The 27,740-nt window shown below is 38.4% G+C and overlaps 1 protein-coding gene across 1 annotated transcript in view; it reads left to right on the forward strand.

Moving 5' to 3' along the window:
- Positions 1-19,254: 19,254 nt before the first annotated feature.
- The window catches only part of dsb (scavenger receptor class B member debris buster), a 37,061-nt gene continuing 28,575 nt past the window's right edge, over positions 19,255-27,740 (forward strand). The window contains exon 1 of the mRNA XM_014355408.2: positions 19,255-19,506. Coding sequence (XP_014210894.1) covers positions 19,320-19,506 — 187 coding nt within the window. The 5' untranslated portion in view covers positions 19,255-19,319. The remainder of the gene's footprint in view (positions 19,507-27,740) is intronic.

Below are 27,740 nucleotides of genomic sequence, written 5' to 3' on the forward strand. Positions count from 1 at the left end.
GAGTGATAAGGGACGCGCGGGAACTAAGGCAAGGATCACTCGGGCGCAAGGACGTGCGTGATTGTAATCTTGCGCGAATTTCGTGAAAGTGCACGTACGCGCGCGGGATCGGGACTCGGATGTGTGCGTACGAGTCGAGTAAGTTTTATAAATTACGGTGTGTCGCGTGCACGTCTGGCGACTCGTTATCTTTGTCGTTGAACTGAGCTGACGGAAGGAATTACATTGTCAGTGGAGGTAGGACAGCGAGATTTGGATCTACCTGAAAGAAAGTAAGTGAAGTGGCTAAGTTTTATTTATACTTTTTTTTTTTTTTTTTTTTTTCCTTTTTAATGCACGAGCGTTCGCGTGCGTTAATGGGAGATTTTTTATGAGCTGTGGTCAAGCGAGTGTTGCGCTGTTTTTTCGGGTGTGAGAAATAATTTGTTTGGCTAGAGAGAGCTTGTATGCGTATGAAATTTTTTGAGGAAATTTTTTTTTCAACGCCTCGTGGTACACCTCCGTTGAATAGTTTACATTACTACATAACATTTTTAATTTTTTTATAACTAATTATAATTTCTGATTTTTTTTTTTAACAGTATAAAATACTACATGTAGCTTCGGGGGTTTTCAACCCTTTTTAATATAATCTGAAATGAAAATTCTAAGAATGAAATCCGAATGAAAATTAAATCAACTCATGTTACCACATTCATTTTGATCTCCCATTTAAATAATGTGGGATTTTTAATGATCTTGGATAAAAATTTTTTTTCAACGGTTCTCATGATGTCTATCTTGCTTGTAAGTTATTTAATCACTTTAAGTAATTAAATAATGAATTACCACTTTTTTTAAATACTAAAAGCTGTAGAATTATTTTCAAAACTTTTTTGGCATAAACAAATCAGTCAATACGTATAAATCTACTCAATATGGTTGCATAATTTTTAAGCGTTTTCAGAGGTTAAAAAAAATTTAATTATCGTTAATCATCCCATGTCATTTAAATGAGAAATCAAAATCCATCTTGTGGCATACGGTAATTCAATTTTTATTGTGATTGTATGAAAAAAATTTTTTCCGCCCGCGGGTGGTTTTGGGAGCCTGGTACTTCCTCGGGCGAAAAAGCAGTTTTCCGGAACTCGTTCGAAAAGTCTCCTTTACGAACCTCGTTACGTCCGTCGCCTTCGGCTCGGGCCGCAAACCTCTCGGTTCGCAAACAGAGACTTTTCAAACTCGTAGGAAAACTACTATTACTTTAGGTTGAAATAAAGAGACTTCAGTGAGTATAGAACAAAAAAAATAAATAAATAAAATAAAATATAACAAAATTTAGCCAACTACGGACACCGCAATATAGCTTCGCTCTGTTTTTTATTCTGTCATAAATACTGTTATATATAATTGTATTACTATACTATGAAATCTTCTTGAACTTTTCTATCATGAAATTGATTAAAAATTGAATAGTTGTTTAAAACTTTCTATCAAGTAATTTTTAATGGTAACTTAACCAAATATTCACAAAAATATTATACGTATCTTTTTTCACCCATTTTTTGACTCATTAATAAACACAATCGCTCCATCATGTCAGAACCTCATAAGCAATAACTCATAGACAAAAACATAATAATCCAAAATAAGTAATCCCGTAAAAAGACGATCCGACATGTTCATGTTCTATGACAATCAAGTATGATTGTATTAGCACATAACAGACATGGCACCAATGCAAAGCACAATTTACAAAGAACCAGTCAAATCAGCCACAGACACACGGCAACAGTGCAATGGCAAAACACATTGAATGCAAACTGGAAAATTCATGTTCGTAACGTGGCTTAGCCGTGAATACCTATATATATTCCAACTCACGTGCGGTGATCATAACAGTAGGCACAGGCGTGCGTGTATGTGTATCATTAGAACTCGAGATAGTCGCATTATAACATTAGGAAAAAATAATTGGTCAAGCGCGAACGGAAGTTTCACAAGGAGCGAGCGCGCAAAAGAAGGTTTGCTCGCTATTCATCAGTTTCGCTGGCTGCTGGTGTTCAGTTTGGGTCAATGCAAAATTGCATACAATCGTAGGTTTTTTTTTTTTTTTTCGTGTAGAGCATAGTACTTGTAAGATATAAGAAAGAGGGTATAGGTGCAATGCGATTGAATTATTTGCAATGTTGATGGTATGCTTTATTGATAATTTGGTGCAATTTTGTATAAATATATTGAAACTTCATGCCTGTTAAACGTAACAGGTTTATTTGACTATATTTGAATTCTCGTAATCATCATCATCATCACCATCATCTCTAATCAAAATTTTATGGGTCTGTATAAGTGGAAAAAATTTTTATGCTTATCACACTTTAAATGATACTCGTATCTTCTTGGTAAAGTGTTTACAAGTTTTTAATAGGTTTTATCGGAATACGAATTTCGTGGACGAATATTTTCGAAAATATAGTTATTTCGCAAATGATTTACTGATTGTAGACAAATTCGCTAAAACAAATAAAGCATATAAATGTTGTAAATTTTATCGTAGTGCTATGCGATGCCATTAAAATGATTGTCCGTCTTAAAACTTCGATCCTCAAAAATGAGGTGCTCATCAGACGATTTAACGGTATAATAGTGAAAGCCTTTTTTTTTGGAGGTGGAGTCTATGAAATCGAAATCAAGAAACCCATTAAATTTGATTATCAACAACGGTATTCGCGATTCTTTAGGCGCGACTGCTACACAGAAATACCTTATATTTTCACCAGAGAAAAAATTTTAACCACAACTTGTAATGATATGTAAATCGACAATCTTCAAAAGTTTACATCTGATTGAGCCCAAATTTGGTGCATAGCTTCATTCTCATACCACAACTGTACAATTTCAATTCCAAAGAATTCAATCAAAGGAAAAAATCAGCCTCAAGATTTTATAACTCTGAGAAATAAAAATAAAATATTTTAACGTGAAAAAAATCAGTTCTTTTCACAACACGGTTATACTTTTTGCTCTGGTGAAAAATGTGGCAGTCATGCCTTAGTTGTAAAAATGTAATTTTTGCATAAACTTAGTCACTTGTTTTTCTTAACGATACTATAATAGCATTCATTTGTGTTAGAACAAGTGCCACAGTTCAACTGTATAAAAAATATGAGTACTGTTAATTATGGCCAAAATGTAGTTCGAGTAATTGCGTACAAGTTTTTCTTATAATTAATAATAATTAAAAAAAATAATATAAATAATAGTATTTAATGTATTATAATAATATTTATTATTATTATATTTATTTATTATATATTTATTTAATTATTTATTAAATATTTATTTATTTTTATATTTATATTTATTATATTTATTTATTATTTTATTTAATTATGTTTAATATTTAATTATTAATCATTATTAATAACTATCCAATTTGTATTATATAGAAAAGTTGCTAATACAATGTAGAATGTTTGTTTCAATATTATTGTTTTTTTTTTATGTACAACGCCATACTTTTACGTCTTCCACGATAAAAATCAACACAAAGAACGTGGTTAAACTTTTTTTCCTCAATTACATAGTAGAAATTTCCATCGGTACATACATAAATAGCGGTTGGTTAAATTTTTTCATCACATCATCTACATCTACGTATTATAATGCGAAGTCATGCAAATTTATTTCAAAAAGACTGTACTTGAATTCTTCAAGACATCAATTGTCATGACAAAAAGTAACCTCTAATACTTTGTTATGAATAAAATGGCCCTGCAGTAACAACTGTGTGATTTGCTTTAAACAATGAAAGTAAAAAAAAAATTAAAAAAAAAAACCAGATCAACAACGCTCGCTCGCTTGAATTGAAGATCACATTCAACGAGAGAGTGAAAAAATTCATTGATCCTTCGACACTACAGCGACAAGGCCGTGCAAAAAAAATCGAAAGCGTCCGCGAAGATCAGTTTGCAAAATTCCCGCGTGTACAAGTAAGTAGTGCCTGGATCGCACGAATTCGTGAAAAGTCGCGTTTTCGCAAACCATCTGTGAACGTGTTGTAGCGAAAAAAGGGAAAAAGAAGAGCCCCTTGGTTTTTTCATGCTCCTAAGTACAAAGAAGTTCAGCCCAGTGTAATTACACGCGCAGTTTATTGACTTGCATGTGTACTTTTCATTAAGGTCACTCAAGACTTTCTTTCGTTTCGATCATTAGCGAAACTATAATATTTGTGCTTTGGTATACGCACCTTTTTTCGTTTTTTTTACTGAGTTTCAGACCAACGCAAGAGCCATACGGTAAGATCGAGCGTGCATCTATTAATGCGTAGAGGAAGTTCTTAATCGCTCTTGCTACGTATTGCAGCATGAACTTGCTAAATTTTTTTTTTTTTTTTTTAACGAGCATTACATAATTCGTAAGTACACGAAAAGTGCGCTGATATCGAGTCAGATAAATCTGGAGCACAATCTCGTCTTTCAATAATATGTGCCAATAGCGTTTCCTATTTACAATAAAATTTTTTTAACGCATCTCTTCTTGTTTATTTACATCGCACAATTTCAAGGAAAAACACACCACAGATTTGCCATTGGGATGTTGAAGATTATTTTTCTTTTGTCTATATGTCTATATGTGAAGCGCCTTATCGATGATTTTAGAAGGTCGCTCTGACTGAAATCGCGATCTTGGATCCCAAGTAAAAAATAAATGAGGGAAATCATAATTCACGAAAATTTGCCTGGAAACTGCGATTTAGCATAATAGAGACATTTCTAATCAATGGTCGGGTGACCGTAAGGCCAATGTCTGTCATTACGAGCTATTATTACCGACGGCCTTATCCGTCTCCCCTTCCTCCTGTTTATCATTACATTACACATCTTGGTGAAAATATACGCTGTGCAGGAAAATTATTTCCGTAATAATGAATAAAACAAAAAAAAAAAAAACATGAATCAAAATCAGATAAAGCGTTCGAGTGTGATACCTATTGACCAAGACATCGGGTCCCATTAGCCAATTTGTGCACACGCACTTGTATGCACGTACACGGGGTTTTTTTTTTTTTCCTAACCGAGCCTTGAATAGGTAGTGCGTGCACCGAAGGAATTTTCGCAACAGGATGTTTGTGGACCTTGTACCTGCACTGCTTTTCCCCCTCCCACTTTCTAACCGATACGCGGGCGAAAAGTGAGATTTTCCACGTGCGCGTGCTGCACCTGCAGCTAATACACGCCGCGACCTGGAATTCACATGCACATTTGCCTCTTTGTGCCGAGATTTGATTTTTTTTTTTTTTTCCCTCCTCGCTCCATTTTTTTTTATTCCTCACGGGGGAATGCGATAATGCACGGTAGAGTATAACCACAGGCTTGACTATTGACATTTCGAATCGACGCGATGCTTAAATGATTACTATTTTTATCGGCATTGCGAGCTGTTTTCCATCCGTTTCCGAAAGTGTTTCGTCAAAGAGCTCCGGTAATTATTAAGTACATCCACGCGCGCGCGTATGGGTTTTCTCATTGTGGAGTACCTCATGAGAAGGAGTTCGACGCGATGAAGAAATAATATTTCGCTCTCGCAACTCCCCGGGATTCATTAGAAACTATTTGGGTCAATTGTTATTTGTAATGACCCGTTACGAGTCCATAGACGGTGATAAATCGAAAAAAGTCAGGGAAAAATCAAGACTTCTTCGGTACACGATGGAGGGAAGGATCAGCGCTGCAGAAAAATGATAAAACGGAAGTCATAAAGCCCGGCGAAGCAGAGGTACACTGATGGGAAAATAATACGATGATTTATAAATCTTGGAAGTACAAGACAGGTAGACAGTGTTGGTTTACTTTTTTAAATTTTATTTTATTTTTATTTTTTTTATTTTTTTTTTTATTGCGCACTTTGACTGCATCTTACGGATATGTACCTACGTAGTGTTGCAAAAGAGAGGTAAAAATAAATAAAAAAATAAAAAAGTTGTTTTGAATACAAGCCGCGTATGGGATAAGAATAAGTATACAATCGGTTGGTTGAGCGAAATGAAGGGGTGCATTGGGCCGTGACTCTCTTGGTCTCTCCCCGCGGCGTGCCGACGATGCTTAAATTCACGGCGTTCAATTTTCTCGGGCGAGACTTTCACTCTCGGTGGGTATATTAGATTTTACTTTTGTTGTTGCTTTTCTTTTCGCTCTATACCGCGTCGATGCTGTTTTTTTTTTTTTTATTCAAATTAGATGGTTCGGATGATGCAAAAGTATAATAAGTTTGGCTGTAGGTACGTATCGTTTTAACGACGCGATTGCTACATTTGAACCTCAGATTTTTTTAGCGATGACGGTATCATGCTTCCGAGAAATTCATTAAAAAAATCGTCGTAAGATTGAGTTGTTGTTGATCATGGGTGGGTTTTGTGGTTTCAAAATCGCACGGAAGCTCCTGTCAGTTTCAATATAGAAATAGCCGCGATGGTCATAATATCATCGCTATAACAAGATTCTAAAATTACAAATTTCATTCGGTGTAGTACACAGATAATATCATTAAAAAATTACAATTAATCGTTGATTTAGTGAATAAAAAATATCGTGGTTGGCAAAAGTTTTCAATTTTTTTTACTCGAAATTTGAATGAATTTTGCTGTTCATTCTTTACAGATTGATAGCTCCATGCTAATGTTTACCAGTAAAATTAATGACTGAGTCGTTTGAATGGAGACATTGAATTGAAGCTCAAACGAAATACTTCTTTTATATAAAAGAGGGATCATAATTAAAAAGGATAGACGTAGAGTTATCACCTTCAACTGAAAGATTGTAGAGGTTGCTTGTAAAAGCCATTCGATAGTGTACTGGAAGAAAGACCAATAAAAATACAAATACTTATTAGATTTTTTTTTGTACAGAAATGGAACGTTATGTTACTTGTAAATGCAAAACAGATTTTCCTTGCAATGACTATGCGTGCAAGTAATAATTTTCTAGTATTATAACATTTTTTCTTTTCATTCGTTACAGACGATCTAATTTTCCTTGCATATAAACAGGAAAAATAATTTTTTTTTTTTTCTCTTCACAGACGAACATTTAAAAATCTTACAACTTTAGTTGACAGACGCTCATACACTCTTCAATGACAAAAAGAAAAAATTCATCCACAGACCATATGACATTACAACGTGAGAACACATTACACGTGATCGCCTTTGACATTTCATTATGACTTGGCATTTTTTTATTGACAAGTCATAAGTTAAGTTATCGTCACGTTGATGAAAAAACAACTGATATTACAACCTTATTACTTTTTGGCTCATGGTTCAGTTATCATTACTAATGTTTAAATGATATTTTACTCATTTTTAATTACTCAAAACGCGTGACACATGAATATTTGTCATTAGATTCAAAATTTTTCTTGGGATGATGTTACTTTATATTACAAGCTATATGCTTTTACTATATAATTGTAAGCAAAATGAAGAAAAACGTATTATACAAGAAATAATAAGTATCATCGAATGTCTGTATAGAGATCGTGGCGTAGATAGGTTTATTTAATACAGCTTGTGAATCTTGGTATACAATATGTAAGATTGAACCTACCATCTGATCAGGGTGGCGATTATTTTTTTTTATTTTGTTTATTCCTTAAAAACTTTAATATTTAATACCACTGTAATTTGTGATTAGAATTGTCCTGTAAATTAATAAACGTACAAAAAATATATACAATAAAAATTTTAAAAAATTATTTGGTTTGTATAAATTTCTAAATTATGAGTAACTTGTGTGATAATTTTTTTTTTTTTTTTAATCCCAAGTTAATAGTATCATAACTCAAAAAAATTTCGTTAAAAATATTCATAATGTTACAAAATTTGCTGTATTCAATTTTTATTATACATTTGAGTTTCGCATCCAGAAAATAGCATTAATATTCTACTGATAGTTTTTTTCATTTGCAGAAAGCGAAAATATCACTTAAATGATGTGTGATTTGCTATACATCTTTTTTGTTTACTTTTATTACTTTGTTTATGAATTTTATTGTCCATATTAAAGTTGCGATTTGCGATTTTAAAGAATTTTATCCATCGAGAAATTTTTATTGGTATTGAAAAAATTTTAAACAACCATTATTACATTCTTACTGGATATGATCAATTATTACACTTTTTAGTTCATTTATATAAGTCATCGATAAGGTTTTCATTCATATATAATACAAAACGATTTTATTCTTTGGATTAAAGTTTATTAATGATAGTACAATTTGGATAGTTAATTATGTAAGTATTTCTATAACTCGTCAATTTTCCTTTACATTCTGAGTTGATAAGAAATTATATGTTTGTAGTATAAAAAAAAAAAAACATTTTTATTACATTCTTTTTTTTAAATTAGTATTTTAAAATAGCTGTATAAAAAAAATTTCAAAATTATATAAAAAAAAAATTTTCAACTGCTTATTTTTATACAGTAAAAAACTTTTGTCAGCCTCTTTTCAAGCATCCAAATTCTTTGAGATGCATCCATTTTATATTATTAACGAAAATTCTGAGCACACAAGCGAGTGTCAAAATTAACGCCTACCAAGTAATTTCATTCATAAATCGATTCCTCTGCCACCAGCTTTCTAAGGATATTCCCTTTTAAAACACCGCCACCCATTCATCCGGACTCTCGGAAGTGCGTTGTTGTTCAAGCTTTACTGTAAATCCGACCCCGCGATGTTTTACTTGTAATTATGAAAATCAAGCTCTAATCGCGCGAAATTCATAAGCACACTCGGGCTTTAACGAATATCCAAAGCACTACTTATCACGTCCAACAGAAAAAAAAAATTTGAAAAAAAAAAAAAAAAAAAAAAAAACACGCGTTAAAGGAAACACGCGAGAGGAAGAGAAATATGAAAGGAATTAGCAGCGCGGGAATCCGGAAAAAAATCGTTAGGGAGGTGATAAAGAAGGCGAGGATAAAAGGGAGATGGTCGGCGCGTTTGCCTATGGAAATCTTCGGTGAGTTTTTCATCGCTCAAAATTTTGCACACCAGCCGAGCAATGTTTATTTTAAGCGCTCAATGCACTTGCCTCTGAGGTACACACACACATCGCGCCCTTGTATTTCACTCTCACCGGCACTCATTCAGCTATCGGATATTTAGATTTAGCTAGAAAAAAAAAAAAAAAAAAAAGGAAAACGCTCCGTTGCTCCATTCTCAGCCCTTGTACACCGGTAAATCAATCAAGATTACCAAATTCAAGTTTAGCAGCTCGGACATTAAACTCGCATCAAAAAGTACTCGAGATTTTCGTAACTCGCTCGAATTCGCCACTGAACGAGAGAGAGAAAAAAAAAAAAAAAAAAAAAAACTGGTCAGCCGTACGCGAAAGAGAGAGCGAAGGCGAGCGCGAAGGTAAGTGTCCCAATAACTCTGCAGCCCGGCTTAATTATTGACCGTCACTGGAAATTCTCAAAAGAGAAAGAGACGCGCGATGCGAGTGAGGGAGAGGGAGGGACAGAAAAAAAATGAAACCCCGCGTCTATGTGAGCCCCAAGCGCGGTGGCACGCACGGGATATAGGTTCACGGTCAATTTGTTTGCCAACTGGCGAGTTGCAGCTTTTATGAATGTATACTTGCTTACAACGAGCCGTGCGGTGGTGGTGGACGCACTTGCACCGCGGGTGCGCGTGAGAAAAACGAAACCTTCGTTCGCGCCGATTATAGTATGCACACGTTATATGGAAAGAATCAGCGTTCCCTCATCCGTTGCAGAAGGTGATTTTTTTATTGGAATTTTGTTTAGTTTGGGGATAAAACAATTTTTTTTTTTTTTTTTTCATTCGCACGGTTAGTTCAAACTTTCGTAGAACTACGAATCAACTCAGGAAAAAAAAACAACTTATGCTTCTCGCAGCATTCGCAATCATTTGCTAATCGAAAATCTCCGTCCCCCGTACTTATATTCTTATCTTTGGCAAATACCCCCTTGGAGCCTTTAACTCTTTAAAACAATATACATAGAACATCATGGACGACTGAATAAAAAACAAAGTAGCTTTTTTTCTAAAGAATCGCAGCATTGAAATTCTCTTTCATCGATCACTTCTCCCTGGGAACCTCGATTACACCGACCCCTGGCCCTTCCTGAGTCCAACTGCTTAGTAGGTCATCGTTGCCAAAAAAAAAAAAGGTCCGGTCGGTTAATCTTCCGAGAAAAGCAAGAAAAAATTCAGGCCACGAGTCCTTTCCGAAAAGTTGTCCCACCGCAGCAAACAAACGTACACGGACCAAGTATTCATTCGTTGTGTATGGTCCAAAGTCCGGCCGGCGCGCTCTCCGCGCGCATAATGCCCAGCAGTCCGGCGAGAGAGGAGCCGTTTGAGGCCGTTTCGTACGCTTTTTTCCCTCACCACTAACACCGGTGCATGCACCACCTTTCGTCCATCCATGCCGCGGTGGGCTCCCCTTCCCCAGCCCCTTTCCATCCCCCTCTCGCCGGCTCCCCCCTTTCTTCTGCCGCCTATCTCCATCTCGGTGGCTATCTCGCTCTCTTGGCTTCTTCCTCCGAGTCTCGCCGCCGAGGAGCCAAGCTCGCCCGCATGTGAGTCTCGGCTCGCGGCCGTCCTCGTCACCGTCGCTCTCCGATCTCTGGACCGCCGAGCCCGTGCTCTACACCAAAAATCGGCCGTTGGGATACCGCTGATTCTCGAGGGCAAAATCAAAAACATGCCCCACCCGGTGGTCCGCGACGATAAAACTCGCGACATTTCACCCGTAAGGCGTAGTGTGGAAACAATTGCAAGTTCTTGAAATTATAGGGGGGGAAAAAAGTAGTGACACCGAAAAAACGGCACTTGGTTGCGCTGTGTTTGCTCGTGCGCCTGTACAACCGGAGTTGGATGCGCGGGCGCGCGGAACATGTGGAGCACCGGCGTGGCTTTTACTCCTCGATCGTGCTGGCACTGTTGAAAATCGGCAAAAAAAAAAAAAAAATCGGTTGCCGATTTTTCGATTCAGTGAGTACATATCATAGTGTGCATGCATGTCGTAGAGAAAAACGCGTGCTCCGCACTGTTACATGCCCGGCGTTACGTAAATCAGGTGGTGTACAAGGATCTGTCGGATGTAAGCGGTAGTTATTTGTCCGGCTAGTTAATGAACCAGCTCTCTTTGGCCTGTGTATAACTACGCGTTGTTTTTCAATGTGCGCGCGTGTGTCGCCGATGCCGATACACACTACACATCCGCTGGAGGATCATCCGGGCCATTTCGCTAGCCCCTTACGTAAGTCGATTTTTGTTTCACGTCCCGCGATCGATACCTACTTAGGTAGGTACATTTTGTAAGAGATTATGTCGCGAAATTCGCGGTGTCCATTGTCTTGGGCCGCCTCGGTATTTTTGGCTGACCAGAAATAGATTGCGGTTTTTCTCTTCAATGGCTGCATGTAACGCAATGTTTATGTTTTGCTTCGTTGAGTAGCACTTTTTTTTATCAATCGATTCGGATGCACGTTAATTCATTAGCGTGCCTTGACTATAAGGTGTAGTGTTATATTGACGCCGTTTGGTACTCTGAGTATGGGGTGTTAATTACAAAAGACGACGATTGAAAAGCGCTGAAAGTTTTGTAAAACAGTGAGCCATTGAGTGGAAAATGAAAAATTAAGTGTTTTTCTTTTCAATAGTCTCCGTACAATGGATATCCGTAGCTTTGTCGTGGATGTTTTTAGCACGAGTACTCGTACATTATAACTAGCGAGAAAACGCTCAAAATTTTCAATCGTCGATGAATCCTCCAGCCCAAGTTGGCAGGACTACTCCATTGGCCAATGATAAATGATTCCAGTACATAGACCGAGGGGGATTTCTCGAAAGTGTATCAATTATCGCGTAGAAAACTTTCCGCCTGTGAGCCCCGAATTGCACGTTATTTCCTTTCTCTACGAATTAATTGTGCAATTTGTTCCACTCGACCGAAGCACCTGTATATCCACGAAAAGCCGAGAGATGCGTTTAACCTTGACTCGTTTTGTAATAGCTCGCTCGAGCTTGCTAACTCTTAAAAAAATTTCACATCCAATTAACATTGTTGCATTTTGCAACGCCTTCGATTTTGTCCTCTCCGTGTTTGGATACTTTCTATTTTCACGCGAAATTTCGTAGGACAAGCCATAATATATATATATTCGCGTGGACAAGGTTTTTTTTTATGGCCTTTTGCATAAAACTAAAAAAAAAATCAAGCAAGCATTTACTGGCAATCGCACAAAAGTTGCAAACGGAGAAAAATAAAAGTAGTGATGCAAGAGCACGCGTTGAACCACTGATCGCTAATTTTTCGGGCAGAAATGTCGAAACGATTGCACCAACGCTTAGAAGAATAATCGCTGGACTCCGAACGCAGAAAGAAAAACAATTTGCTCTCCTCGGCGTGGTGCGCGCCCGCGGCTTATCGGCAAACAAGAGCGATCTGGAGGCGCTCCCGATACTCGCGTATATTCAAAACAGCGCAAACGGGGCACGTTTCTTTGCTCGAAATTAATCGCTGATTCGGCATTGTTGTCATTTCTGCGCACGTGTGGAGAGAAACAAAACAAAAAAATACATGTACCTACGTACGTATAATCAGACGATGTCCGGTCCTTTTTTGCAACGGCGCTGCTTTTACTTTCTAAGAAATTACTCTTACTTTCCATAAAGTTACTTCACTTACACGCGCGCGGTGCGAGACGAGATTGGTGAACAAAAAAAAAAAAAAGTATGTTGCCGGCTCTTGCAAATTACCCCTCTGTCTTTGATATAGAAGAAAACAGTGGCAAGTGCAATATCCTTATCGGAAGTATGCGACTCGTGTCATAGTACTCATCGAAAAGTAGTTTAAATAATGTTATTTTCGTTCTCCTGGTGAGTTTCAAAAAGTTCGCACCTACTTACATTTCAGTTGTAAACGTAATGTAACAATAGCAGACGAGGAGCTAGTTTTTTTTTTTTTTTTTTTTTTACAAGCGCAGTCGTGACGTTTCACCAGCATTGTTGTAGTAATATTACGGTCGGGCCGCCTTTTTATTACGGTGAAAGAGCAAAAAAGGAAAGCAGTAATGCTCTCAAGTCTTTCTATACCGGTTGACGTTGTCTATACATACTGTTGCTGTCGATCTGTGCTCTGTGTGCAATTTTATACGTTTTTTTTGTAAGTAAGAGTAGGTCGATTAAATGGCCCAAAATGGCCCACCGCTTGATGTCCTTGAATATTGTAATTGTAATCCTGGAACACTTGTATACTTGAGTATTTTGAGTGCAAGTAAGTTATTAAAATCACACGAGTTAATTGGATTGGGTAACATTTCGCTTTTGTAAACACATCTCAACATCCGTGTTATCTATGTTTGGAGATACTAATTTCTATCTCAAAACTCAAAAATAGAACATTGGATAACTTTGTTGAAAAAAATACGTGAACGTGTCTATAAGTTCAATAGAGGAAGTTTTCATAGAGACGCACGAGATGCGCACGTGCATGGAGAGACAGATAAGATTTCGTGGGATCGTCATTACCAATTAGGTGCATAATGTATGCAGATTTTAAAATTATCGATTGCTACATTGATGTTTCGTCGAACCCTCATGGTTTTTCAGTTTACAATGATATTTTTCTCTCTTGATAGTTATGCGTTTATTTATTTTGTCAACAAATGAACTTGTTCGATCGTTTTGATTAAATTAGCTCCTAATTGACACTTACGTTTTACCTTGAAATCAGTATGACGTTTAGTATATTTTTAATTGTTTTGTCCTGTAAAAAAGTTTTTTTTTTTTTTCAATTTTTAGTGTTTTTTAAAATTTAAATCGCTTGTACGTTTTGCACTCCTCACCATCGCCTCAGAAATTTCTTCGCATACTTATTGTCCAAATTATTGAGCTTTTCCATTGGTTCCCTCAGTTTTTCGCCACGTTTTCCTATTTTCCCGTTATTAGTACGCTATTTGAAATTTCTCGTGATGAGCGATGATGTCGAAAGCGTAAAAATAACAATTAAGCTAATACCAATCACGAGCTACTTTTACCGAAGCAGATTTTGTCGAGTATATAATCCAACAGTTTAAAATTTTCAGCAGATTAAAATTCATTTTTACGAAGCATTCAATCACACAACGACGATAAGTTTGAGGAAAATCTAGCTCACAAAAATCGAAAAAGAAAAAAATCCTCCAACGTTAGCGCAATCAAAATAGTTCAAGCGTAATCGCGCCATTATCTCTCGAGCACGGAAAAAATATGCGATTATGTGCACACCGCGTACACTCTATAGACCATAATATGTATACATACTAATGAAATCAAACCTAAATCTATGTATACGAGTGATGCCTCGACGCGCAACGATGGCACTTAAAAGCGCGTGTTTCTTAACAATCACCGCACAAAACGCAACGCTATCGTTTACCACGCTGCGTTTACATCTTTATTTCTTACGCCTCTCGCGCGCGTCTCGTGTAATTTTTTTTTTTTTTTTTTTTTTTCTCTAATCCGTTTAACATCCTTTTTACAAACTGTTACAACGCATATATGCCTACGTGGCTGAATCAATGCTCATATCGGTATGCCACTCTGTGCAAATTGAACAGGAAAACGTCAAAACAATCAAAATTATCCAATGGTAAAATTTTCAATTTACTTTCACCGAGTCGAAACGCGGCAGTTGCGTGAAAAAAAAAGGTATACGAATAAATCTTGAGCGCGCGTACAGCGCAAGGAAACAATTATAGCGAAAATCGACTTTACACATATACACAGTCCCATACGAGATTGTGTTATTAAATCTCATTTCGGCCATCATTTCGCGCGCATTAACGTAAAAACACCCGTTTCTAGCCCAACGAAGCGTTTGTGTAGCATTAAAACCCGGCGTCTCCACCGAAGCGAGACAACTCATTCATACCGATTTTTCCAGCGATTAAATCTCCATCAGCCCGAGAGTCGCGGATCAAAGGAGGAAAGAGAAATTTCACAATCCGAAATGATTCCTGGTACACGCTCCGAGTGCACGCACGAGCGAACTTTTCAATGCTACGATATTACCTTATACACACACACACACACACACACACACACACACACACTGCAGGAGAGGTTTCTTTAAGCTGCCGCGTATACACTGGCCAGTGTGCGTAGTTGCGCAAGTCCCCTCTGTGTCTCCGATGGGATAGCTGCTAGGTGCAAAATTGTGTAATGAAAATCGTCAAGGAGGGAGAGATGAAAATTCCGCAAAGGTTTCCCTCACCCCCCCCCCACCCGATGCGATCGATCCCAGAAAGATGCGTGCGGGATGTTGTGACACATTGACTGGGAGTAGTTGGTTTGTTATTGTTTAGACTGTCTGCGGCCAAGATAAAGATTACGCTATATAGACTGTCTCTCTCCCCCTCTAAGTGACACCGCTGTGCTTTCTTTCGAATCGCGAGGGGGTAAAAATTGAGATAAGCGCGTTTATATCACTTGCGCGTCGGCGAGAGGAATCGAGCGATTTCATCACGTGGTATTCAGTAGCTTCGATGTTTTTTCGATTTGAAAAAAAGGTTTTGGTGGCTTGATGCGATGCGCCTTAGATACATTTTTTTTGTTGGAGGTGCGATAGATCGGACAAAGTATTTTCGTCAAATGATAATAGTCACTTTTGCTCTTGACGTCTATTGAAATTGCGCAATTATCATTTTTCACTTCGATTTACCAATGGTACAGCGCAAAATGTACTTATGTGCACTCGTCTCTTTTCGCAACAATAAACAATTCGATCCTCAATGGATGAATAGCTTTTTTTTTTGCATCCAAACATTGCAACCTTTCAAGGTTAATTGCCATAAACTCGCATCAAGTGGGGGTAAGCACGTAGAGAAGCGTGAAAATCAACCCACCGAGTAAAATCTTACATTCGTCATCGTTGTCGTACCTACAACACTTTCAATGGGATTGATCATTGAGTGTCGACACTTTTCTGTAAATGTATATACCTGCTACGGCCGTCATTTTCCCGATGGCCAGGAGAGCTTGCAGGTGCATCGCGTTTGACGCAAGCGACGTGCAAGAGCAGAGTAAAGAAAGAAAGAAGAAGAATATAAAGCCGCGCGCTCCTCAGTGCTCCCTTAATTTATCCAAGTTTTCGCAAACGGCCCCTCGCAACAATGTTCTAATAGATAATAAACTCACGCGTGCCTTTTTTTTTTTTTTTTTCAACATTGGAGAATGGAAGAAAAACTGCGGCTGATGCGTATGTGCCTGCTTGTTGGTACGTTGGGTAAACATTTTCGGCGCTACGCAACTTGAGGCATCGTTGATTGCACTCGGTTGGTGATGTTCTTATTTATTTCTGTTACTTCATTGTCAACTGATTTTGCGTTTTGATAGAATTTTACTCAATCGATGGTAATGACAATGGATTATAAATGCTCGTGTTTAACTGCAACGAAAGCATGAAATGCTTTGTCGAGGCAAATATTTTTATTCGAAAAAATATATTGTTATTGATAATAATTGGACTACATTCTTACACCTTGATATTTTTATTGAGAAATCGTTAAAACTGGTGGTTTTTAATTGAAAAATATTTTACATAATCAACAGCCATTCTATATTAAAATGTGCAATAATTAATGAAATATATATATTAAGGAATGAAATCGTAAAAAATATTTGAATCAATCAATTATCTGTATCGAAAGATTAGTGTACGCCATTTATTAATTTTAAGACTAAACTTTTCGTAGGCTAGTTCAGTTTTTAAACTTGGTAATTTGCAGATTAGAAATCTAATGATTTCAATAGTTCTAAGCAACAAAGAAATAATTTAGAGGGATGTAGGAACCAAAAAAAAAATGTTTTTAAAAAAATAATAATGTACGTAATGTGTGAGTTGAAAACTTCCTATTTAAAAATATATACATCAGCCAAGAAATTCTTAGAAAAATATAATACCATCCATTCTCCTGTAAATTATATCTTACAGGTATATCTAGGATTTTACTACTTCCAGACTTGGGTATGATTATTTTATAGGAAGCTGAACACTTAAAAAAAAAAAAAAAAAACAATTTCCGAAATAAGGTGCATTTTATGTTGAAAAAGTTATTGTACATTACTATTTTTGCACAAAGCATGATTTTTTTGACGTATACGTTTAAGAACTATCCATAATTTTTTCGTCCTCTTATATTCTCCTTACAAATTGACCGCAAGTCTTGATTGCAATAATGATTCTACGACACAAATTTGTTGAAAAATGACCAAAAATGAGTACATATAGGTACTTGACATTGAAAACTCGTGTTTGTTGCTTCTTGGTGATAATTAATTTTACATGGTTATATATGTGTTTCAATACTATGTCTGAATTTTTTTTATAATTATTCGCAAAAAGTGGTGTAGGAAAAAAGGCAGTTGTGCCGCAAAAAAAATCTATTCCTGTTTTATCAGACCTCAAGCAGTTTCCACAAATAAAGTAATAAATGTATGCAAGAACGATCGATTCGTGCGTAAATTTTACTTTCAAAAAAATCCGAACAAGTAAGAAAAGTATAAACGACAAGTTGGTATTAGCTGCCTGAAACTACGCTTCGTTGAAAAATCTTACGCACAGAGTGTCAATAACATTGTTTCCACAATTTTTTCCTCCGAGTCATCCCTTATTATTAAATTCGTCTCATACGTCGAAATCCAACCAATTTATACCCACGCGAATCACTATGGTACAATCATCAGAAAAAATCGTGCAATTTCTAGAAAGCATCGGACGCCCATCAGAATACTCATACGATAGGTCTTCCGTGGTGTGATGTTGTATTTCGTCTGGAGCCAAAGGCCGTCCAGTCGTTCCACCATGGGTAAAAAGAAATTGCGAGAGAAGGTCGCAGAGCCTGCGTACATGCGCAAAATTAAAAAGAAGAAAATCGTCGAGTCATTTTTTTTCTCTCTGCTTGCGCAGGTATACGTGCGAGCGCCTCTATCGAGTTAATGCACCGCGAGTCTTTTATTACGAGCGTTTTATACATATATTATTGTGCGAGAGAGGTTCTCCGCAATTATATAATGCAATTATTCAAGTAGACCGATTACGTTTTCGTTAATTTCTTTTTTTTTTTTTTTTTTTTTTTTTTTTTTTTTTTTTTTTGTTAACTTTTATTGCATTGGTGCACTCTCCGTCTCTCATGCGGTTACTTTGCTAAGAATAATTTAACACTCAACGACAAAGTTGTGGATGTGATTTCCATTTACTTACCCAGTAAATAACGTTTAAAAGTAGCAAATAACATTGATTTTTTCCTAGAAATATACCAATAATTCAATTGTTAGGTACATGTATTCGGTCGAGAAAATTTATGGGTTTTCATGAGTTATTATTTTTAATATTTTTTGCTTCAAAATAATGTTCATCCATAAATTTACTCGTCAAGAAAAGGGCAGAAAAACTTCATATAAAGTAATTATAGATTTCGAACGAATTTGTAGGAATTGAAAAAAATATGTTAAAGACACCATCAGTTTTATGTACGTTACAATCAAATACTTTTTTTTGTAGCAGTAATAATTTTAGTAACTTGCATCAATTTAAGCTACTTATTTATCTGAAGACCATTTTTTAAGAACGCATTTTTTTGTAAATAGCAACAGTTTAGTTTTCACAATTTGTACGAAAGAAACTCGAGGCAAAATTATAACGCAAGACGATTTGCCTCTTTTTTTCAGATCTCGAAGAGGCCAGCGACATCAGCAGGGAAAGTGCGTTTGCAGGAAATCAACGAGTGCGGTGAACCGATAGTCGAAACGATGGATTGATAGCAATCAACTTGTTATTCTCGGTTTGAAAATTTTCTCTTTCTCGGCGATTTGCTCTCAAATACGGTAACATCAAATTTGACAACATCAAAACAACCGATCCGCAAACACAATCACAACTCCCAAGTCCGAATGAAGCAACGATGTTGGGTGAAGTCACATGAAATCTCTATGTTTTTATCCGACAAAGTCCCACCTTTTAGTTGATTCTCTTACCATCTTAAACAAATCCCATCCGTAACACATAAAGAAAAAAAAAAAGAAAAAATAAAAAAAAATAGTTTTCCGTTATTATCGATTCTACATCAAAGAAAATCAGAACCGGCAGTAGCATCGATGGACGTGGTGGTATCGACACACGAGGCGCCACGTACTACAATCTGACCCTAACTAAACTTTAAATTACACTTGGGTGGGAGGGCGGGGTAGTCGATTTACAAGTCCATCCCCATTAAAAGTGAGAAAAGAGAAAGAAAAGCCAAGAAAAGCCACCAGCCGCAGTCATGAAGATGAAATTCTGGTCGAGCCTGTTCGGCGATGGGTCGCCGACGAAGATCGGCAGGCAGTACATGAAGGTGGGCCGGAACGCGCTCTTTGGACCGCCACCCAATCCCAACGCGCCTATTCCCGTGGACAAGATACCCAAGCCCTTGAACCTGCTAGTCTCGCAGCGCTGGAATTTTAAGCACAGTGAGTTGTTTTTTTGTTTTTCCAACTACTTTTTTTTTTTTTTTTTTTTATTGTTTTGACTGCAGTTTATCCGGACGGCGTATCGTTAATCGAAAAAAATTGTCTACGTTTTTGTCCACATTTAGCTTGTTGACATTATCCTGTAGCCAAGCAAAAAAGATCCAATCAATCGCCAATCACGGCGAAAAGGAAAAAAAATTAAAGACCCGATAATGCATAAATGCAAGCACTTTGCGCCAACACTTACCCAAACATCGTGTATACCCTGACTTCCAAAAAAAAGAAAATAAAATTTAACATCGAAGAAAAGAACTTTCGCGCAAAACGCCGGCTTTTTTGAAAAACGAGGCGCACAGAGAGTATAATATGTATACCCTACACCTGCCCACACAAGAGTCAAAGACTGATGTCATCGTAAATCAAACATCATCTCGGACACGTATATACTCGCAAAAGTGCAAGAACGTAGTTATTGTTGGAATGGGATTCCTTTTTTTTCGACAGACGACTCACGTGCCCGGAATACGCGATGAGCTTCGCTGGTGCGCGGATTCTGGTGTGTAATACCTACGTACAGGATCGGTAATCGAGAGTAAACACATCGCACGATTATAGGAATAACCTTCGATTACGCAGCGCCTACTTGTGCAATTATTTTTTCTCAACACGGGACACTATCTGTATTGTCCTCTCGACGCCGGTGATTCCTCGGTATTCCCGTTTTTTTTTTTTTTTTAATCTGAATTTATCTGAATCCCAGTGGTGTTTCGAAAAGTAGGTATACGTATGCAAATTTTAAAAGCCCACACTAACATCACAAACACGTTGTAATTGTTTCGCAGTATTTTTAATCGAGTAGGATATTTGTTTTGAGTGTGTCACTACGAGTTTTACGATAACTGATTTTAAGTTAGTGTTTGGTGTAAAGCTGATTAATCTAATCCTTCCAAGGTTTCAAACAAATAAGAGGCCATTTCCTAAACTTCTGACACAGTGATTGACATTGAAAAAAAAAAAAAAAAATTATAATAGTAATAAAGTGCTCATCTTGACACTGCGTGAAACTTTTATGATTATTGTTATGGTACCGGTAGTCGACAAATGGTAGTACCGAGATTTTTATCAGCAAACTTGTTTTTTTTAAAACACGTTTGTGGATTTATAAAGTCTAGTCGCAAGTTTATATGGTATGAAAATCAAAAGGAGGCTGGAGAAGTGGAAAAAAAAATTTTTAATAATACCGAGAGTTGATCTATTATTTAACGCGATCGGATAATATTTTATTGTTTTCGATTAGCTGAATTTAAATAATTCATTTTTTGTGAAATAACCATCGAGACATCCATTTCAGTCTTTTTTCCATAAGATACTAAAGTTTTTTTCATATTTTTTTATGTTGTCAAATCTTCTCTTGTGTTGCATTAAAAATTTTGTTGTCGTCGTGAAGCTGTTTTTTTCAATTTACAAACGCCTAATTTGTATTAATTGTGACTAAAAAAGTCTAGTTTGATATAAAAATGACAAATTTTATTGTGACATAGAGTTAGAAGTGTTACCTTACCATTATCAATCTCATACATTCACTAATACTCACGTGAATCATTTAAGTGATGTACGTTTAACTCTTGATAATATTAAAAAATGCCGATACAAAAGTAATTGAACGAAATTCAAATAAATAATCTAATAATATTAAAATCCATGGCTAAAGCAGGGAAACAATTTCTTGGAATGCATTTTTTACGCTTTCGCTGAAATCGATAGTGAATTTCGATTATTTAAATCAACTAAAGCCAAGGCAATACTTCCTTAAGAGTTTCACGTGATAAAGTAAAACATTTTTAAATGTCATGTCTTAGCGTTAATTACAACAATTTGTATTCAAATTGAGTATATCTTGCACAGGTGACGTACATCGTACATCAGTAGCAAACAAAGTTACACGTGCGCGTAGGCACTGAAAACGTGAGCATAAGTTTAGTAGTTTTAGGGACATCCTGACCCGAACAAAATTATTTTTGTTTAACATACGTTTATTTCATACAACGCGTTATTAAGAAAAGAAACTCTACGATGACGTAAGTCGAGGTATGGTCAATTGCAATGTTTGTTAAAAAACTATACTTACAATTTTTAACTAAAATAAAAAATTTAAGAATGTGAGCTCACATGTATGTTATAAAAATGTAAAATCTGCAAAGAAAGTAGCACACGAAAGAGTACAGTCACGTTTATAATATCATGACTTGGCAAATTGTTGCTAATAGGTAACAGTACATCTATAGTCAAAAACAAACACAAAAAACCGGGGTACCGATATCCATTGCTCGTGGGTTGAATTTTTTTTTTTTTAAAGTAAGAGTCTAAGTTTTAAAAACAAAACTTCACTCAGGTCGTGATTGCATCGTGGGTTGTTTCTAAAATTTCTTTTCGAACATTAATGGTCCCTCTGCCACGCTGATAACGACATCAGATCTCAAGGATTTTGCCAATAAACCGCAGAGCTTATGGTAAATGTCTCTTGGTTTTTATCGTTATTTTTATTGTTTACTACTTCTAGACGGTATCGATGTAACCAAAGCCACAAAGTCGAGATTGGAGAAAAAAACTATTTGTTGTATTATATATAGCTTCCACTACCGCATCTTAGCAGTCAAAAAAACAATGCCACAACGATCGACAACTATTTTGGAAATTCCCGATTTCTCTTGCAAGTGAATGACGCCAAATAAAAGATTAAAATTTTAACAAAACAAAACTTGACTCAAATTCCCGTGAATCCGAATGTTTGCGCGTTCACATATAAAATATTTCGTTTTTTTTCCAATACAGGAAAAAGTTCTCAAGCTTGTGTTAATAAAGTTCTTTGTGCGATAAATTACCAAATTTTGCAGTGAAAATAACCAAGGAGCTAAAAAAGTGAAAAGAGGATTGATAAAGTTATACTCTGTAAACGAAGCCCTCGTTTTACGAGCGTTAACGTCATTGTAAATAATTGTACGGTTGCTAATTTGGTGTGCACGTGGAGGCTTTGATTTTACCGGGTGCCCAAAAGTGCTCGTGTACAGCCGACGTGTACACATGCCCAAAAGATTGTTTGCTGTAAAAGAGTCTCTGATTTCAAGATCAGCCCCTGCACCCATTTGTCATAAAAGTTGCCACGAACAAAAGCACGCAACGATTTTTCAACGAGACTCTCCCGAGCCACGGGCGCCCAAAGCTGAATGTCGCAACTTTTTCACGGCTCACAGGATCATAAATGTTATTGACTCGGAATTAACGCGCCGGAGTAAATTAAGTGTCCACGTGATACGTGCACGCGCGCGCCGAAGGTTAAGGGATATTATGTGCCCACACGGCCGCAAAAGAGCCGCCCCTCGAAAAAAAAGCCATCGGTTTCGCAACGCGGGCCCATCGGTTGCAAAATGGCCCGCGTGCGAATCGGCTTTTGTCATTATACTTGCAAAATATTTGCAAAAATCATCATTCGCTTTCTTTTTCATGCTCTTCAGGAGATGCACAACCCTGAAGCTTTTGCTTGGGCCTATTTCTATACTCGATACTTTTATGTATGTATACTAATGTATGCCGCGTTGTGGTACGCTTAACGATATACTCGCCGATTCCCAGAAACTCGCAAACATCTTGCAATCCAATTAAAACGCGTGTTTCGAGAAAAAATTTACATCTCGATTTTAATCCGAAAATCGTAAAATAACCGAACGAACAAACAAAAACAGGCATCGCGCGAAAAAGTCCTATACTTCCAGGCAAAGCGTCCGAGTTGAAAAAGAAAGGGTCCGCGCCACTTTAGCGCCGCTATTTCGCGTTGTTTCGAAAACCGACGCGTATTAAGCGGTTCAGCCTCGCGTTGAGGCAAGTCGATCGGAAAGCTGCGCTGCACCGAGAACCCGATCGTCAGCCTGCAAGGACACCTGTAACCTTGCGCTCTTGCCGTGCGTATGGGCTTCCCTCGCGAAAATCTCGATCTAAGTGTGCCACGGGTCTCCCGACCGAAACGACCGTAGGTGCTCTGTTTTTACGCTCATCAGCAAATTACAATACAACTCATAGAGATGTGGTGGTGGTGGTGGTTGCATACCGATATTTCTATTTTCGTCCAAAAAGCATTTGAGATACATAAAATCCTCGTCGTTATCGATCCACCATCATCTCAAATGGTCCCAAAGGTGACATAACGTATTCAACGAGGTACGCACATCGTGGGCGTGCCGATAAATTGCAGCGCCAGCTGGGGATGTCCATCCATCGATGATGCAAATAGCCCCGAGGCTGGAAGAGCCGCCGATGCGCGCTTTTCCCTCCACTCGACGCGAGAGCATTCACGGACCGTTTCAAACGCTCGCTCTGCCGGTTGTGATGTCTCTTTTTACGGCCACTGAAACATTCTTCGATGCTCATCATTTTCCGAGCTCCTTGAAAAATTATCCGCTCGATCGGCGTCGTCTCTCGAATTTCGGCTTGCATTTTCACCCTCGATCGGTGAAATATACCATACAGTATACACATAATACGCCTCGCTGATGATTTTTGTCGCGCGTTTCATCTTTCACTCGGACCAGAGGCCGACCAGCCGCGTGGGTATATGTACGTTACATGCGCATGTATGCGCGCCTCTCCCATATGTAGATAGAGACCGGTTCGTCCGAACAGCCTTCCGAGCCGCACTGTGTGTAGCAGCTGAGAGTGAAAGTGATCTCAAAAATGCTTGCTCGCGCGCGTGTCTGCTCGATAGAGACCGATTATATATTACTCTGAGTGTGTGTATACTCGAGGTGTATATTTTATCGTCCTCTATTTTAGTTTGGGGACGAGGATAATGTCACCTTGTATATACATACATACATTCATACGATAGGCGGGCAAAAATCGGTATATTTATAGATACCGATCGCCGATTTAAATTTTCGTGTCTACGGGTGTGGAGGGAGTCGGACTTTTTTTTTTTTATTGAATCGTACACACGCGCGTTCGCAAAGTCGTCGATTGTATAATGCGCGTAATATCATTGTATAATTTGTACTTTGTAACTGCATTGCGCAATGGTCGAGGGTAGCGGCAATGAGCCGATCTCCCGCGATGGAAAAAAAAATGTATATATGCAGCGGCTATATGTACAAGGTACATGTGCATTTCGGTGCGTGTGTAATATATTCTTTCTCGTCGCGGTGGAATGCACATGCGTTTATGCCAATGAGCGCGAATCAAGGGAGGGAAGATCGGTTTGGTAGATAAGGTGTGGTAATGGATTAAGGAAAAAAAAAAGAAAGAAAAGAAAGAAAGAGTTAATTGCCGGTGTTATGAGACATGGGTGCAACAAGAGAGTTTTCTAGCGTTGCGTGAATTGAAAAGCCATTGTGACCGCTGGACAATAATTTAATCTGATAACAAAAACAGCGGACGGTTGGGATGCCGATTTTTGGATACGCGCAAGCAGGAGTGTCCCTCGCTGTCGAAGAGCTGCTTATTGGCACACTTTCGTGCTCTCGTTCGCAAAAATGAACACGCGCGCCGTATAGGTCGCCGACTTTCCGTTCCGCGAAAGTCTCGCGTATTAATAACAGCGCCGATCGTCATAAAGAGAAGTCCGAAAAATCGAGATGTGCCCACAAGAAGATCCAGCGCACACGAGGAAGAGCAATACGGGGTAATGAGGTCGTAGTCGTCGGGCCCATCGGTACAGAGCGCAGTATAAATCCGTGCGCGCGTCCACTGACGTAACTTCCGTCTCGCGGAAGTTTATGGCTCCCCGAGCTCTTGCGCAATCCGCCGTACCAATACTCGCGCGGACACGCTTATCCGTCGATGACGATTGTTATGGCTATGTTCGCGTGTTGGGGTACGTGTACCTGCGGCTCGGCGTTACGTCAGCGCCGACGTCCTTGTTACGTCAATGGGACCGTAACCCCGTAATATTCGTAATACCGCTCCCGCGGTGACTTGCACTGGAGCTGCATTCACCGCCGTCCCCTTCGTCACCCGCGATCTTTCGATCGTAAAACATCTTTTTTTTTTCGTCTCTTCGTCGTGATGAGCACATGTTTTTCCAAAATAAGTACGATGATGATCGTCCATTCGATTGATTTTTGGAGTTATTGGACGTGTTTTTGAGTGATCAGGATGCCCAAGAGCCTAATTGATGCCATGGACAAAAATAGACATTTCGTATTCATATTTCGTTTTGTCAGCGAATGGATGTTTTATTTACAGTAGATGTAAATGTCAAGGATATTTTTTTTCTTCGGTAAATTTGCGTGTCCTTTAATCTCAAAAGAGGCGTTATTGGTAAAAACTCAAAAATATTCGGCAAAAAATGGCCCCTAGTATAAGAGCAGCGACCCAATTTCCGAGCGATCCTCGGGTGGTTTCATCCAACAGCCGTATACAGAAAGCTGCAAGCGAAAGAGAAAGAGTCCCGGGCTGTCGGTTGATATTGTATACGTCCTCGTTCGCAGGAAACTCGTACGAGCGGGCATGTATATGCAGACACCGCGAAGCAAGTCCCTTCACCCGTTTGAGCATCGACTACTTTCGATAATCGCCGCGATCTCCCCGCGTCATCCTCCTTTTTGCCGAGAGCGCGTCGTTTTTTTTCTTTCCTTTCAATTTTGTCGAAGACAGTTGTCTCTTCCGATACACGGGTACCTTTACGCAGTTTCAACATGTTTTTTTTTTTTTTTTTTTTTTTTTTTCAAATTGCTCACTGTTTCAACTTTCCATACGTTCACCCCGAGCCAACAAAACGCTCCTACGAAAATTGCCCGGGATAATTCATCTCACCGGCCAACACATAACAGCCGCTCGTGCAAAAAGCCCAAACAACGAAATATGCATAACTCGCTGCATCCATAAACGAGCTCGTAAAATTGGTCCTTTTACTTCGAAGGAGGGGATAAAACAAAAAGTATGTGTACGAGCTCGCTCTCGCTTTTCCCCCAATTCATCGGCACCCCGAGATCTGGCCAAAAGTAGTTTACAGGTGCCTGCCTGCAGGTGTATATATATATAACCAGCAACTTCACAATCGAGGACACAAACCACATGCCCACACCTATACACCACACACAGGTGCAGTAGTGGTGCACGGGTTGGTACGTATATATACACACGCGTCGGAGAGACCGTGCCGACCCATAACGGCACCTTCTCTCGGGCCCGCTGTGTATACATCTCATCTCCGTGCCGGCATACCATATAAATATATATATACATTTTACCTGGTGGTAACCGGCAAGTGATATCCAGCCAAGAGAATGGAGGAATGCGACGCCGTGAAGCTGGTTTTTTCGATTTTGAGGTCTGATGGCCACAGTTGCGGGGGGGAAAGAGAGATCCTCCCGGAGGAACATCAAACGCCGATTGAGCGCTCACTCTTTCGGCTCTGCTCTTCGTGGGGGGGGGGGGGGACTGAGTTTTTCAGTGGTCGGGTGGCGAAGATTAACCCACGGATGGGTGTACCTGCAGGTATGCACGCGAGCAATGGTTGCGGTCGGAACTGGTGATTACTTCATTTTTCTCTCTCTCTCTCTCGTACACCTACATTTTGACCAAAGGTCGTGGGATATTTGCATTCTGCACGTCCCCAATGAGAAACGCGTGCAACCGAGCTAACGTAGATTCATATCGGAAGGAAAAAAATAAATAAATAAATGCGAGATGGCCAAAAACGAAGGACCAGTTTTATGTTTTTTCACGCGTGCTCGAATTTACGAGTCGGAGCCGCGTGAACATATATGTATTGTCGGGACCGTGAGCAGAAGTGCCATTTTTCTTAGCTGTCTCGTTAACTCGGTTGATATGCCTTTGGGACGAGTTTGACGTGGATACATTCGCAAAAGGATCATTAACGCGCAGTTTTTTTTTCTTTTCTTTCGTTGCAATAATTATTCGTATAGCCAATTAATCAATCCTAAGTGATTTTAAAGGGGAGAGGGACGCGCTTTCGATTTTACGTGGCAGAGTTTTGATAGCCATCCGTCTAGTCTATACGTGTATATTGTAAAGTAGGACGTTGCCCTTGTTTGTGACGACTCGGAGCGAGTCCGAGGAAAAGTCAATTTCGTTTCGCGGGGACGCCTGTAATTTGGCTTTAGCGGAACAAAAAGCGTACGGAAAAGTGTGAGACATTTTATAGACACGTGTGTGGATGATAACGAAAATTTCGAGCGTCAGACGTGTAAAATATGCTTCACTACGTCGTCAGTTCGAAAAGA

This window comes from Copidosoma floridanum, unplaced genomic scaffold (genome assembly GCF_036245765.1).
Source record: "Copidosoma floridanum isolate Cflo_tuat_1 unplaced genomic scaffold, Cflo_Japanese_pri ptg000014l, whole genome shotgun sequence".
In the NCBI taxonomy this organism is placed as follows: domain Eukaryota; kingdom Metazoa; phylum Arthropoda; class Insecta; order Hymenoptera; family Encyrtidae; genus Copidosoma; species Copidosoma floridanum.